This window comes from Pelodiscus sinensis, chromosome 5, assembly GCF_049634645.1.
Source record: "Pelodiscus sinensis isolate JC-2024 chromosome 5, ASM4963464v1, whole genome shotgun sequence".
Classification (NCBI taxonomy): domain Eukaryota; kingdom Metazoa; phylum Chordata; order Testudines; family Trionychidae; genus Pelodiscus; species Pelodiscus sinensis.
The window spans coordinates 38137348-38154292 of NC_134715.1; the positions used below are offsets into that span (position 1 = coordinate 38137348).

The 16945-nt window shown below is 38.6% G+C and overlaps 1 protein-coding gene across 4 annotated transcripts in view; it reads left to right on the forward strand.

Moving 5' to 3' along the window:
- The window catches only part of AFG2A (AAA ATPase AFG2A), a 286867-nt gene extending 275674 nt beyond the window's left edge, over nucleotides 1-11193 (forward strand). For 3 of the 4 annotated variants that reach the window (XM_075929851.1, XM_075929850.1, XM_075929853.1), the window contains exon 16: nucleotides 5872-11193. In XM_075929851.1, the coding sequence (XP_075785966.1) occupies nucleotides 5872-6048 (177 nt within the window). In that variant the 3' untranslated portion in view covers nucleotides 6049-11193. The remainder of the gene's footprint in view (nucleotides 1-5871) is intronic. The other variant, XM_075929852.1, reaches the window with a different exon arrangement.
- Nucleotides 11194-16945: the final 5752 nt, after the last annotated feature.

Consider the following 16945-nt stretch of genomic DNA (forward strand, 5'->3'; position numbering starts at 1 on the left):
CATCTTGGCCCTCAGGGTTAGGCCCTTGTATTATTCATGTCTTTTAAAAATGTCATTTATGAGTCTTTTTAACTCTTCTGAATGCGGAGTGGGAAAATTGGTACTCCAGATCCATAATCTTCCTTTTAGAGTGCCTAGTTAGGCGCACACCATGCAGAAACAGTCTTTCAGGTAGTCTTCATCCAGGAAGCACCACAATTTGTACTATTCACAGTCCACGGGATACCATTCTGTTTTAGGTTCCTAATCCTTCTCACACATAACCCCTTACAACATCCACTTGGGGGAGCGGGGGAACAAGCTAGAAAGGAAGGAAAAAAAGAAAAATGAAACACAGTGTGCAGCCAGCCAATCAGTATGGCAGTTACCCACATACAATCAGCACCAGCTGCAGCCCAATTAAACTCAACATTCACAGGTGTTCCCAGCAGACCCTGTTAACAAAACCACTTTCTTGAAAATACCTAAGACTTTAACGCAGAAACTCATTTCTTTTTACCGTTCTTGAAAGCTATTTAGAGCACTTTAAATACAAAGAAGCTGAAAAGGACTTTCAGCCTGCTGGAGAGAATTGATGCTTAATGCCAAAATGGGTGGGAGTTAGCCAAGTTGAATCAGCCAGTGTAACCATTGGTTTGAGGAAGGAAGGGTTATCCTGAGTGATGCTTATTTAGGAACTGTAACTGGTGCTCATTTTATTGTTTAGAATTAAATCTCTCAGTGTTAATATCCATCATATTTGTAATACAGCTGTGAGATTCTGTGTGGCTTTATGTGCGGGTGACAGTTCTGTTGGCAAATGACGTGTATCTTCTCATACAGACACTTCATAAACTAGCTTCCTTGGCTTGCATAGTAAGATTATGAATGAATGATTTTTCTTCCTGAATTTAGAGTTCTTAAAACCAACATTTCCCTGTGGATGGTTCAGCTCCTTTGTTAGCACCTCGTCTTTTTTGTTAATCTGTTTTATTAATGTGATGAGAAAGTGGAGAATATGTTGAGAGGTGATCCACGCAGTCAGACTAATATGTTATGTAGTTCTCTATCATCCCCTTTAGGAAAAAAATGTTTAAATATTTGTTTTAGTTTTAGCTTATAATAGCACTAATAATGTAAGTACTTTTCTGTGTTCCATATGGGATTAACAACCTTCAGCTGCACCTCAAGCCTTCAACTCCTACTAGCTGGTTATTAATCCCCAGGAAATGTCCTGCACCTCTACAGTAATTTCTTAATTACATGTTGCCTGATCTGTTGCTAGCTGATTAATCATTTTATTGTTCCTGACTTTCATTAATGTCATCATTATTTTACCAATCAGTGCTGTCAGACAAACAAAATTACTTAATTTTATGCTGTGATTAAGAATAGTATATGTTTATCAGTAGCTTTACCATAACTTCACTTTTCTGAAAGGGTCATAATATGATTCTTATTCTTCATAGCATGCAGAGTCCAGCACACTTGGTGCTTTTGCCCTTTTGCACTTGAAGATAAGATAATTGGATTTCCTAAGGTTTAGTGCTCAAGACATTTCATATCATGGGAAATTGCTTTCTCCCACCAAGGCTGCAATTGTCTTTGATAATCTATTTATTGCTTTTCTCTGACCTTCTCTGACAAGGATATATCCTTGTACTTGTATTACATTTGCTCTTTTTTACTAGGATGGTGATGGCATGAAGTCATTCATTGTTCAGATTATTTTCCCGTACTATTTTGTTTTTGTGATTTGCTTTCTTTGCTGTCTGCCTCCCTAAATGTTAGGCCTTTGTGAACAAAAGAATATTACATAACTACACAAGAACCGTTACATGACTTCTGTTGCAAAAATGGGGGAAAATACAATGTTGATTATCCATAAGATGCTGAAGAAACGTGTAGCTGTATTTGTGTTCATCTGCTGTCTCATTAGGAAACATTATCTAGTTTCCATACACATTTGGTTAGACTCAGAGTTAGGTGAATAGAGTTTGGCAGAAATCTATAAAATCCTTTTTCCTCACAAAGTTAGGAAGTGCCCTCTGCATACCTGAGATCCTATTTTGCTCCAGAAAGTGGACAGGCGTAAGCTCACCCATGGCTAAAGGACCCCTTCCAGCCTATGGGGAAGATCCACTGACCCCAGTAAATCAAAAGTATTTGAATAGACAAAGTTCCAGGTGGGACCTCATAGTTTCAAATACGATGGGAGTGGATTTTCTGATCCTTTATGATCTCCTGGAAGTTTGTCTGCGTTTCCCATAAGCCCTGCTTACAGTCTGTTCATGCTGTCACTAAAGAAAGAAGGCTCTGTTCTATTTCACATTGCTCTTCTATTGCCTTCTTGTGATGGTCATTGAAAGACTGAGGGAGAAAGATACCAACATCTTTTTCCTTTCTGGGATAAATTAATGTTCCTTATTAAGGTTCTTTCTGTCACTTTTAGGAATGAGAGCCTACAATGGTTCCCAAACTTTTTTTTTATTTTTGAGAAACCCTCACGCCCCGCATTCCCCCAAAAAATAGCAGCAAAACTTGGGGTGGGATTGACAAGGGTGTGTGTGGCTGGGTAGCCTCGCGCCCCCCCCTGGAATTTCTTCACGCCCTCTCCCCCCCCCCCCCCCCCCCAGTTTGGGAACCCATGGTAGCTCAAGTTGTTTAACAGTTCCAGGCTTTGCCATTAACATAGACACACAGAAAATGCTGCCTTTTCTAAACTCAAGTCCAAGTTTCTATTTTCCATAGAAACCATGACCAGAGCCCCGCTATTGTGCAAGCAATTGGTAGGTTCTGATGAAAACCACTTATATTCATTTGCCTCCATCTCTTAGGAAGTTTTTCTAATTCTTCACATAAGTTGTACAACTTTCTACTTGCACAAATCCAAATACCATTGACCTGCCCAACCCATCCTCCAAAGCTTCACCCCAACTCACTTCAGGGCCCCTCATCGCTCACTTTCCCCACCCTCACTCACTAGGGTTGCCAGGTGTCCAGTATTCACCCAGACAGTTGGGTATTTTAACCTCCTGTCTGGTAAAAAAAATTCAGAGAATACCAGACACCTGAGATGTGTGCTAGGGAAGAAACGTAGTGAAACAATTAATGCCTTTATGGGTCAGATCCTGCATACATGTATATAGAAGGCATGGAGGGAAAAATAATAGTCTGTCTGCAGCATTGATTTCCACCAAATTTCTTGGTGCGTTTCTATTAAGTGTGGAGAGAAGCCTGTTTCTTGACGTCTCCGCTTTCTTTCAGAAATCCTCCCATCTACTAGGCCTGCAACTGTAGGGTTTATGTTGCTTCCTGGTATGGGGAGTGTGTATGCTGTTCAACCCCCTCTTTCTTTCTGTTAGTTTTAGAGTCTTTCTCTCACCCTTTCTTTCCCACTTTCTTTTAGTCTCACTCCATTCTGCATCTTACAATCCAATACTGATTCTCCAGTTTCTGCATACTGTGAGATAAGCTAAACTTATCTGCCCAAACAAACTGTAATAACATGTATCTGAACAGTCGAGCTGGGAAATAATGCAAGCAATTTTACCAAACTAAATTCAATTTCAGATCACTTTTGTTTTCTCTTTCCACAAATATACATAGGTGTGAATTTTACTAGTGAGAATGCTTGTGGAAAAAATATTTTAAATTTGCACATTAACATACTTGCAAAAAATTATTCAATATTTGCTTTCCTTAATCCTCCACTTCAGCCACTTGATATTCTCAGTCAGCAGTGGTCTATAAATTATACCACATAATCATACATGACCAATCTAAATGGCCCAAATTTTGAATATTGAGTAATAGAAAGCCTTGGAGTACATTAATGTATGACAGGATTAGTCAAATAATTTTAATAATAAAAATTTGAATTTTGAATGTAACTAGAATAAGAGACAGAATTAATAAAACAAATTATTTTTGTACATTAACTGCTTTTCTCATCTGAGCAATTCACATAGTCCTGAATAACAAACCAAATGTATCAATGTAGTGGAATCCGTGTGTACCCTGTAATTTTCAAATACTGTGGAGCCTTCCTGAATATTCTTAAGAGTAAAACTAGAAACAAAAGAACTCAGCAGCCTTTGGAAGTTAAGTATGGTCACTGTTGCTGATATTTTTGGCAGGAACGTAGAGACAACATAAAACCACTAGAAGTATTGGCTGGTAGGCAAATTCCTCCTCTGTGTATCAGTATGTGAGTGAAATAGAGGAAGATAAAGTAGTAGTGTTTGCTTCCTCTTTTTCTGAATTCTTATTATATCTGCCAAACATATACTGTTCCTAACTCTGCCCTGTACTGGAGCTTGAAGGAATAAAAATACACAAGTCACTCACCATTGGATTTCTGGTTGAGTGATATTTTGCTTCAGGAGTTCTAGTGTTCTAGATGATTAATGGTCGTTGTAGGCAGATTTGTCCAAGCAAAATCTGTTGTTCCTCCATTGATGGATCTGAAAAGACTTCAGAAAACAAGTGATAAACGTGTAAAAAAGAGTTATTCTATTTGGTATCATGAAAAACTAATGCAGTGGCACTCTATGTACTAAAGAGAAAAGAGTCTGAACTTCAAAAATCCCTGTCATTTCAACGTACAGGGTAGGTTTGGCACGTGTTTTTGGTTCAGGCCGATTTTAGCGTATAGTTGCACAATAGTTTGCTCCCCTTTAAAGGTTTAATTTAATTTGAACTAGCTTTATATCTGTGATAGATAGGAATTTGAAAATATTCTTCTCCTAGAAAAGAGGAATGTAATGGTCAGGATATTTACATTTGTTTCTAGAACTTTACTAGGTCTCTGTGAGAAGTTGATGCTCTAAATCTCTTTCAACAATTTAGTGGCTGTGCATTTTTAAAAGCATTAAAATACATAACAGCAGTGTTTTAGCTTCACTGCTCATTAAAGCAGCACAGAACTAATAGTAAGATTGTTGTAACTTGACAAAGCCATCTAAATCCGTGCGTGTTTTTTGTGAAAGCCTCCTAAACAAATCCTCTAAAACGTTACTAACGGCTTTGGCAGCCATTAGTACAGCATAAGCAGTGGAACTCTTTTCAGTAAGTGAACAAACAGAGAAAATATGCTGAATGGCTGGACAAATGTGTTTCAGCTGGCTCTTTCATTTACAGATATAAGGGTGCAGTCAATATCAATCACTGTTTTCCCTGTTGCACTGGAAATCACAATATCTCTTTTCATTCCACAAGCTCTTTTCACCACAGTAATGTGTCTTTAGAGTGACACTGGCATCAGTCTGTTTCCGCTGTCTGAAGTCCAGAGGGCTTAAAAATACATTTCAGAGTATGAGACCATAGCCCACTTTCCCTTTAACACACCCCTCTCTCTCGCTCTCCCTTTCTTCCTTCCTCTTCCCAGCTTTCCGCTCTAAATTAATTGTATTTACTTCTTTCCCATATAGGCTTTAAGGAGGAAAGCAGTCACAGGGATTTGGAATATCTGTTCTTCTGGGTTATCAACAGAGACATATATCAGATTGTTTGTTTGCCCCTGATCATTGGATTATTATTTTTTTAATAAGCATTGCAGAGAGTTTAAAAACACTAGGGCAGCATATGGTAATTAAATTAGAAATAATAGTAATATAATTTGAAGTGTAATGGAGTGAGGTTTTAAGTTGCATCTATTATAGTTGGATTTTCACAGATGCTCAGGACCCACAAATCCCATTCAGTGGAAATCAAGCACTAGAAGCTGAACTACTGGGGGAGACGGAGGGAAGGGGACAGGCTATCAGCATATAGTAATGGTCTTCCGTGATATTTGCCATATTCTATTTCAGATCATGTTTGGTCTGGAAACAAAGATGAATTTTTGGATTAAAAAAATACATGTAAATTATTTTTGTTTTTCATTTACAGATAACAGCAGTCTGTAGAGAAGCAGCCCTTTTAGCCCTGCAAGAAGATATACAAGCCAAATGTATTATGGGACAACATTTTCAACATGCATTAAGTATTGTGACCCCTAGAATTCCTGAGTCACTAAGGAAGTTTTATGAAGATTATCAGGGGCAGAGTGGACTTCATGCACTTTGAGAAATGAATATATAGGCGCGCGCGCGCGTGTGTGTGTGTGTGTATAGAGAGAGAGAGAGAGTGGGAGGCTGATTTCAATTGTATACAGTAAATTTTCTTTTGTAAAGTTCTTGAGAGCTTAGGAATTTTGTATTGTAAATGGCATATCTGAAATGAACTCCACTGCACAAATTTCATAATAGACATCAATTGGGAACTATGTGAATACAGTGGAAGTTGTTGGAAATGTAGTTTATAATAAAAATATATTATCTGCATTATTATAATTCAGATTTCTGGTTTAAATCTGCACATACATATCAGTCAGAGAGGGGGGAAGGACTCTTAAATGAGTAATTTTTAGACTGATCCTTAGATCATTTCCTTGAAAATATTTGCAACAAGTGCCCCTACAGTCTTAATCTTTGTGTGTCTGGTTGTCAGTTCCGCACCAAGGAGCCTCATAAAGACTGGGAGTGGCATGAATACATGCTGAAAAATATTCTGAAATCTTTGATTTATGACATCCCAAAAAGTTGCCAAACAGGCCTGCCAAACATTCAGATTTCTTCTCCTCCTCCCCCTCCCCTGGAAAAAAAAAAAAAAAAAAAAAAGTTAAGGTGCTCCTAATTGATCACAGCACAATGTTTAACTTCAGTCTTGGACATCTTCCTTTTCCTTATATTATAAGGTAGGAATATAAATTACATTTTTAAAATACAACATTAGGCTTATTATAAAGATTGTGAAAATGGACTGTTTCTAATTCTTGGTCATTTATAACTATTTCCAGATGTCAAGGAAAAAATGTTTTAAATTTAAACCATAAATATTATGAGTGTCTTTTTGATTGGATAAAATGTGTATTTCTTACACATATATGTAAATTTTTCTCTTTATAATACAATATTTTTATATGTAATTATTTAGTCTACCAAGCACTGTACCTTGACTGATAAAGGACATATTGTAAAATGGGAAAAAGTTGAGAGATGTTAATTGTTTCATGATACAGGGCATGCAAGACTTGAAAAAATTTACATTTAAACTAGACCACTAAAAATCTTTGATATTTCCTAGAAAATTCAATGAATAAAAATATCTAGTTGAAGGAACTGGTGCAAGTGGCCACAAACATGTGGGGGTACAGATACAGATTTTTAAACTTATTTCATCACTGGTTTGTTTACACAAACCATGGCAGGTTGTTTCTTGGACATGTATTCTTGTAAACAGACTGATCAGGTAAAATTACATGAAGAGTTATTTTTTGACAATAATAAAAAATGAGCTATTATACCCCAGATATGATTTGAAAGGCAGATTGATCAAAAGCAATAATTAGAAGGGGGAAAAGCCAAATGGTAATAAAAACTGAAAGGATCTGACTTTTTCAACAGGTAATTGCATGATTTGGCTAATATTTTTCAGAGTCGAAGATATCCCAATCATGCCGTTACCTGTTGATGTCAAGTAAAATAGTTTCAGGTTTTATCTCCTTTTGGCTTATTTTTTGTATTTATTGTTAGTTTTGAAGAATTTGGCTTTCTATGGTAGTTCTGTAACTGTTTGTGCCCACCCCTTCTGTACCTTTAAAGGAATAGGCTTTTGACTCTGTTTAGACTATTTCTTTGTTTTGTTCAGTTCCTCTCATTCAGTATAGCCCTTTAAAGGGATACTCTCATCTTTGAAAATCAAACATCTGCCTGCTTATTAACTTACTCTTCCTGCAAGTTTCAGATTTCTACAACTGAGAGAGATTAGAGGAGGAAAAAATTACGTCCTTTTTGTATTTAATGGTATTTGCTGTATTGATCGTTTCAGAGTTTCTCCTGTGGTGTTTGTGTGTGTCTTCTGCACCAGACCAGAAGAGAGAGAAAAATAATTAAATAGGAAAATGGAAAAATTGGCAGAAGGATGCAGGGGCAGATACAGAAAATGAAATTAGTTTTAACTCACTTTTTCTAAAGTGACTATAATTCAGGCTGAGGATATCCAAAACATTTATCAGAGCAATTTAAATCCTAGACATTGTCAAACATTCAGCAGTCATACCGTTATCCTTCTGAACTTTGTGTATGTTTTACAGAAAGGAGCCAGTTAACTTACTCCTAATCTAACACAGTTCACAAATCTGACCCCTAAATATTACTCTGTTGATGTGGACTTCATTTCTTGGGATGTGCTCAGATATCATGGGAATATGGACCAAAATAGACTGGGGGAAGAAACATGATGACAAGAGTTTGCAGCCCATTCCATAATTGAGATTCCCGTTGATAACAGCGTGATTCCCACTTCTTGCAAAGGCTGCAGAATTGGAATATCAGGCATTGGGGAAAGCATAGGATCTGGCACCCAGCCACCCACTGTGCCTGTGAAAAATGTCCCTTATTCTTTATTAAATGCACCATCTTTCACTTCCCTCATTGTACCACATATCTTGATATACAGCTATAAGAATTAATAAATGTTAAACTGGAAATATTTCTCTCTTTTTTTTTCTGGATTTGTGGAATAGAAAAAGCAATTTAAGCTTTTTGTAACTTGCTTTTTTAAAATATGGCAAATTATCTGTTTTGCAACTAAATATCTTGTGGAAAATGTAGGTAAATTTATGCCACTTGAAGACTTGCTTTATCCTGAGAAAAGATTGTCTGAGCTATAAAGAAATGTATGATCATGCATACCCAGTTCCTTATGAAAGATACAGTAATCTAATGTTATAGCTGAACATCAGCATTGTACCATCTAATGAGAATGCTGGAAAAATAACAGGCACTTTGTGTTGGAAAGTAATTTGGAAGAAAGATCATCAGTAACAAAAAACCTTCATAGCCATTTTGAAAGTGATTTGGAAAATACTTTGCCAAAACAGCTACAGGCATGGCTTGAATTTACATGCCAGAGTACATGATCCTGTAGCATGCGCAGTGCCCCAACTCTTGTTGGAGTTAATAGATGAGGATGATGTAGGATAGAGCATTCCAAAGAGATTCTCTATTAATGATTTGTTTTTAGATTATCATTTTTAACACAAGAAATTGAGAAATAAACTTTTCACGTCATACTTAACTCAACATGTCATTTCTTGGCATTGCAGTAATCTCTAAATGGTAGGAGACCATACACATCTCAATATCCCCATACCAAACAGTAAGATAAAGATGAATTTTACCTTCAAATCCGAATATTCTTGCTTCTAGTGGGTTACTCCTTTTCATATTGTTTGGATAGTTTGTATAATTTAATTTTCATAAATATAGGTTTGGTGAACAAGAAAAACACACCATGTAAAAAGTCATATCCCCTTCTAGAAAAGTAGTTTCAGTACTTATATCCTGACATTCTTTAGGGCTAAGGCTTTTCTGTCCTTTTACCCTGCTCTAATTATCTTTTGGAGCTTATCTTTGGCTCAGATACTGTTTGAGTTGTGGCACTGTTAACATTAAATTGACTTTTCAGTGTTTCAGGCAAACTTTGTTTAAATATAAAATTTAACTTTTACTTCCAATAACAACATCTTGCAAATAGCATAGAATGTCTTCCAGCTGGTTTGCCAAAAATGAACAAAATGCTAAAATGTCTTTAACTTAATTTGAAAAGGAGTCCAATCTTGCATTTTTCCCTAATGCATAGAACAGATTTTCACTGCAGCTACAATCTACTGTTTCTTTTAAACTGTGAAAAAAAGAATGTAGTGAAGTTGCATTTTTGAAAATCTTATCAAAGTTTCCCAAACAAATTGGCCAAGCTAATGAGGGACAAATTTAAAAGATTTGGCTAATTTTATACAAACACAGCAAATTTTGACACACAACTGAATTTCCCACAGCTTTTAAGGGAACCATTTAATCCAGCCTTCTATATAATCTTTGCGATTACACACAAACTTTTATTAAATACTATTTTTGCTATGTCATGACTAAATAACTGAATTCTGATTAATCTAAAAATACATTTTATGTAAATGCGGCAAATTTCTAAAATTATTTCCTACTATTATTATCTCCCTCACATAGAGTCATGGTCTAAAATAGTCTCCTTTCTTATTCAACTCTCTTTCAGATCATTTCATATCTTCACATGACCATTATACTTCATTCACAATGCTATAGTCAATGGGACTATACCACAGATGAATTTGGCCAGTATATTGAGTTCCTCAGATGAAAAGTGTACATAATTGCAAAGTTTTATTATCATGCACACGTTTTGAAAATCTGTCTCAAATATATTGTGCCTTTCTTTCTTGCATTTTAAAACCCTAGCTTGAGTGCATAATCCTAAACTATGTTTTCTTCTTTTCAAATAACCAGAACATCAGCTCATGCCTTTAGTAGACACAGTCCTTTCCTGTACCATCATTCCGTACAATCTCAGAATTGGTGACATGTGGAGGGTGAGAAGAGAATGTGGTCTGAGTACTACTCTGAGCTGGCATACTGGGCCCTTGGCAGCATACCCAACTGACATACACTAAAGCACCCCAAAATTGCTCTACACTGCACTGAGATCAGGTTGAGCAAGGAACCTGCCCATGGGGAAATGCAACTGATCTTTTTATTGTCCCCTTGCGTTCCTGCCTGTGCACAGCAGATATTGTGGGCAATGGGCCTCCATTTTAGAATATGAAATTTATGTTGTCACCAGCCATTTTTATATCATGTACTTCAAAACCTGCTCATGCCTACCTCTTCTTTCTACCGTTGATATAGAAGAAACTATTGTAAATAAAAAATAGCAAAACATTTTAAATGTTAATGTAAAGTACAGACTGTTTCTTAAAGTCCTCTATCTGATGTATAAATTCAGATAAAGAACCTTTGTGAGGTGGCAGAGAAATGCAGAGTTGCAATTCTTTTAAGTAGGTTCAGTTTTGATTGGTAGTGTTAATATCGGGAAGACAAATAATGATTGTTAGTGTTACAACTGAAACCAAGTTTTAATCTTGGATTTGTGTTTGCTGTCTCTGCAACTTCCATTTATTCATTTATTAATCTTCACTTTAGGAAGCCAAATCATGCATTTTCTGCAGGGATTTTATGCACAATAGTTTAACTAGGGCATTTTTTTCTATACAGGTTTTAATATATTGACTACAAAGTTCTACAAAAAGCTGAAGGAGATGTGTGTTTTTCAAATAAACCCTTCCACTGTACCATTGCAGACTCTGATTTCAGTGTTTTTTATAGTTGAAGTAGGGGCACTCCTGGTCAGCATTTGCATGACAGCTCACCCATGAAAATTAGTGTTATAGGAGGTGCTACTGGTGATTGAATAGCGCTCTTCCCTTTGGACTAGTATTGAGTCAGTCCCCCACATGATGTTAAGGTATACTATGCTGTTGGGAGCCCTTCAAATGAACTATGAAAAACCAAAGGACTGACCTTTCGCACTCATTTAAAAACTGGCACTAAGAAAACGGGTGTTAACCGCAGTGTTTTCCCCAATTTGTGTAATTATATGCTGCCTATCTAAGCATTTTTTGGAAAGCTACTGTATTCTTCTCTTCGCATCAGAAACTGTGTTTAGCAGTTTCAGCCTCTCACTTCATCACCATTTTCATTTCACTACTGGATGAAACCATAGCTGTGTGTGTGAAAGAGCTCTGGTACTCTCCAAGATTAAAGATGCTGACTGTGAGTTCAAGATGTACTGACAGAGCTGGTATCTGCAGCACTAGGACATCCCAATGCTAACGTAGGAGATTTTGTGGTAGGTACTTTGAGGCTTTCCTATGCGTGGTTGTAAGGAATTCTAAAACGGGGCTTTGCAGGTGAATGCAATACATTGTTAAAACATTCGTTGGTAGAATACTATTTTTTTTTCATGTGTACACTGTGCCTTTAAATGGAAAGATATTGAATTGTAGCAGTCACAAAAGCAAAAAAAGATTCCTTAGAGAGAGAGGGAGAAAGAGAATGTGTCGAGGCCTATGGATTCTGAAGTAGATTAGCAAACAAACAAATCCTTTAATGTCATGGAATGCTTTCCCCAGCATGAATGGGGATTAATCTGCCGAACCAGCAAATTCAGCATTTGTACAGCAGAGATAATAAGCAGCTTCAATAAAAAAATAATGTTGCAAAAGCATTTTGGTGGTTTTTATTATTTTTGTTTTTGATAATCTGAACCTGTTAATATTGTGTGCTGTAAGGTAGTTACTATGGTCCTAGCTTCTTCACCCATACAATCTAAGCAAACTCTGTTGCCACTAATTTTTAATTTAAGAAGCTCACTGACACTTAATCCACAAATACATAACAACCCTAGCATTTTCTTCACATTGGTGCAATCCTTCTTAAATTGTCTGCTTTTCATCTGAAAAGTATGGAAACAACTGGTAGCCTCAATCTGATTCCACTTCCATGCTTTTAGCATATGTAAGTCTGTAAAAAAGCTACTTTGTGAACATGTAATACATGGCAGTAACCGGTTACATTTTCATTACAAAAGGCTGTTTATTTTCCTTTGGGGATGAATGGTAATCAAGAATCAGCTGGTAGTGCCAAGTGCCTTGATAACACAATTGAGCACATTGCAGCTTTGTTAGGCCTCCTCTTGCACTTCACAGAGAGAATGAAAACATCTAGCCCGCCGAGATGTGCTCTTTCCAAATGTACTTGGTCAGGGGCTGATTTTTTTCAAATAACTGTCTGATGGGTAGTGGACAGGAAAGCATCAGAAGGAGTACATTAATATTAAACTCTTCTTTAAAAGGGGAGAGTGGGCAGAGGAGTCAAGAGATTATCCTAATGTTAAACGTAGTGATTTAAACGTTAAAAAGGAAAGGGGAAAACACAAGGTGGAGTAAAATGGAGACTGTTTTGTTATGTTGCAGTGGAAGCATGATTCGTCACTCCAGTTTTATGGTGGAATAACTGCATTGATTTCAGTGGGGGTTTTACTGGCATGATCTGGAGTAAGGCTGTGGTCATTCAGGCCCTATGTTAGGAAGTGTCATTCTCTGCCAGTCCCATACAGAATCAGAATTCTATTTTTCCCCCAGTAACCCCATCACTACTGGTGTGTGCTGCTTGATTCATGTAAACACTTATATTCAGGTAAGTACAGGCAGTCCCCGGGTTACGTACAAGATAGGGACTGTAGGTTTGTTCTTAAGTTGAATCTGTATGTAAGTCGGAACTGGCCTCCAGATTCAGCCGCTGCTGAAACTGACCACCAGTTCTGACTTACATACAGAATCAACTTAAGAACCCCAGATGTCCCCAAGTCAGCTGCTGCTGAAACTGATCAGCAGCTGATTCCAGGAAGCCCGGGGCAGAGCAACTCTGCCTCGGGCTTCCTGTAGTCAGCGCTGGTCAGTTTCAGCAAAAGCTGACTTGGGGACGCCTGGGGCAGAGCAGCTGGGGTGCTGCTGGGTTGCTCCAGTAGCGCGGCTCCTCGGTGCTACTGGACCAACCCAGCAGCACCCCATCTGCTCTGCCCCAGGCGTCCTGATTCAGCCGCTGCTGAAACTGACCAGCAGCGGCTGAATCAGGACCTGGGGCAGAGCAGCTGGGGTGCTGCCGGGTTGGTCCAGTAGTGCCCAGAGCGGCGCTGCAGGACCAATCGGCAGCGCCCCAGCTGCTCTGCCCCAGGGTCCAAAACAAAAGCCTGGTCTGCTGGGGGGGGGGCACACTAGCTGCACCCCCCCCCCCCCCCAGCAGACCAGGGACACGGGGAGCAGAGCCAGAGCGGCAGCGGGGTGCCGCGCCTCTGAGGCTTTGCTCTGGCAAAGCCTCAGAGGCGCGGGACCCCGCCGCGGCTGCCGCTTCAGTCCCGGTCCCCAGCAGACCACAGGCACCGGGACTGAAGCGGCAGCAGCGGTGGTTCTCCGCGCTTCTGAGGCTTTGCTCTGGCAAAGCCTCAGAAGCGCGGGAACCCGCCCGGTGCCCCTGGTCTGCTGGAGACGGTCTCCAGCAGACCAGGGGCACCGGAGCAGCTTACGAACGGGGCTTTCTCGCCCCGGAGCTCGCAGGTAGCAATCCGCCACCTCGACCTCCGGGGCGAGAAAGCCCCGTTCGTAAGTGCGGATCCGACATAAGTCAGATCCGCGTAAGTCGGGGACTGCCTGTATACAAAGGCAAACTTAATATTCTGTTGTTTCAGAGCCAACTTCCCTCAGGCTGACACTGGCTTCTGGGTACAGATCTTCCTGAGCCCTTTTTCTCCTTAGCAACAGAAAATTCACAGGCACAATCTCCCCTTTGTAAGGAGCCTGCCTGCAGCATGCCCCCCCAAAAGGGTGATGCTAGTTGGAGAAAGGTGCCTATCAAGGATTGAGCATAACCTCACTGCAGTCTGGTGATAAGACTTTTATGAGGACCTCAGTGAAATCTGCACACACCAACACAGGTATATATTCTAGAGGGGACAAATCTGACCCCCGCAAATCTTAATATTGCCCTCAGCTTGGATTTTCCTCTTTTTTTAACCTCCTTTCAGAAACAATCCTCACTCCACTGTAGTGTGTGTAGCTTTCATCTGTTATGATGAGAGCTGGTTGAATTTTTTTTATAAAACAATTATTTTCATTAACAAAGGGATTTTAATGACAGTTTCTCCCAGAAAAAAAATGTTATTGAAAATTTTCACTCAATTATATTTAAATTTTTCCATTCAAAATGCCCAGGAAGAATCCCATTTTCTTTTAAGATTTTTATTTGTTTTTTTTTTATTCCATTTAGGAAAAAGAGAGAGGGAAGTAAAAAAAGTGAGAAGAAAATGTGTCTATTAAGGTAGGAGGGAGCACTTTTACAGTTTTTAACTTTTCCCACTATTTTCCAGTCACAAATACTAAAGTAATGCGAGAGAGTGGAAATAACGCTGATAAACATGACGAAAATTTTCAAGAACGTGTATAAACCCTCCAAAAAAATAAGAAAACAAAAATTCTGACAAGTTTATATTTTCCACTTTCATGAACATTAAAAGGGGAGAGTTTCAAAAGCGCCAAAGAGACTTGATCTCCTAAATTCCTTAGGCAACTTTTGAAAATCTTCCATTTCATGCACAATTTTTTGAAAGGCCTTTAAAAAAACAAAATATATAAGTGGAAGCTAAAACAAAAGCTCTCTTAGGTTTTTATCTACTGTACCACTGGTACAACATGGTATCTAATATAGTATAACGTGGTATCTAAGCACAAAACAAAATTCTTGGAAACGCAAAAGAAAGAAGTGTTTTTGTTTGCTCTTCCAGAACAAAGGTGCTTGACTATGTGAGCATGTGTGATGTATTTTTTAAAATGTATTTGTTTGTTCATTAGCAGGAAGCATTTTAGAGAAGGCTTTGCACAAAAGTGTTCTTTATACCTTGAAGGGAACATGGTCAGGCTTGGGCTCAGGCTACGTCTAGACTGCGGGTTTTTTTTTTTTTTTTTGAAAAAGGTATGCAAATCACGCTCCTCGATTTGCATAACTTTTCCAATTGTTTTTTTGGAAGAGGCTTTTCCAAAATTTGGCCCATCTACACTGGGCCAAATTTCAGAAAGGCCTCCTCTTTCGGAAGATCCCTTCTTCCTCGTGAAATGAGGAAGACAGGGCTTCCAAAAGAGCACATCTACTCTTCCGCAATAAATGTCGTAAGAGCAGACGCATTCCCTGGACGCGGCAGAGTTTTTCCGGGATACCTCCAGTATCCCGGAAAAACTCTGTAGTCTAGACATAGCCTCAGTCTGACCTTTTGTGACAAGGAGTTCCACAGCCTGGTTCTTCCATTCTGTTTCTAGTGCCTCATAATGAGTAGCGGGGCTAATCCTCTGCCTCCTCCCAATAGAGCTTGTTTGTCTTGGAGGACTATGGAAGGTAAAGTACTGTCTGAAGTCTCTAGCTCCAAGTATATGAAGACCTTTACAAATCAGGTCCCAACAGGATTTTGAACTCTATATTGAAGTGAATAAGGAGCTTAGTGGAGTTCGCAAAGCATCAATGAGTTGGTACGTTCATGTTGGCTTTTGTAATGAGGCATGTAGAGTCACACTACACAAACATTAGGCATTTTGCATTAGTTGGATCCATCATAGAGCATGAGATGATATAATTCTCTCTTGAGAAGAGGAAAGTATTGCACACTTTAGATAAGTCCTCATCAAGAAGAATGAGCAAGGCCTTTCAATTAGGCGAAAGAGAGAGAAGTCTTTTCTCTCCATTGTGACAATGCATGTGTCCAGGAGCAACAAGGAATCTATGAGGACCCAGGATTCACAGTATCATAAACATTTGCAATCTAATGCACTTGATCATTAACAAATTCCTCGGAGTTTCCCACTTTGTACAAGCATCATTTCTGTCTTTCCTGAGTTGGCCTAGAGCCAATCACTGTTCTCCCAGGTGAATTAAAATACATTCATGCATGTAAAAAGTAAAGTTAGGTTCCCAGTGGCACCTGAGGCATCTGAAAATTGTATGCAACAGCTAATTACTCACGTGATTTAAAAAGTATTCTTTACTGAGATAAAAATAAAATAACCATGTTTGGGCAGGTTTCCTTCCTTTGCAAATGAGCCTGTTTTTAAATAGTGAGACAACCTCATTTTTTCCTTTTAGACTACTTTTCCCATGGACTAAAGAGCCCTTGTAGTCCAGTAGAGAAAGGAGTTGGGATACCTGTGCTATATTCTACTCGGTCACAGACTGCCACCTTGGAAAAGTTACATTGTCTCTCTGAGATGGTTTCCCTTTCTGTAAATACTGAGTAATTGTACTTGGGAAGAAAGTACTTGGTGATCTCTGGTTGAAAGAGATTAACATAAAGGTAAGTTGACAAAGGTTATCAACATAAAGTTACATCTGTGGACATTCAGTTTATTTGGAAACTTGGTTTTTATTTGGTTTAGCACATCCAAATTCTTTCTACAGACTCATCTGGGCTACGTGCAACAGGAAACCAATTATCATTATGATTTCCAAGG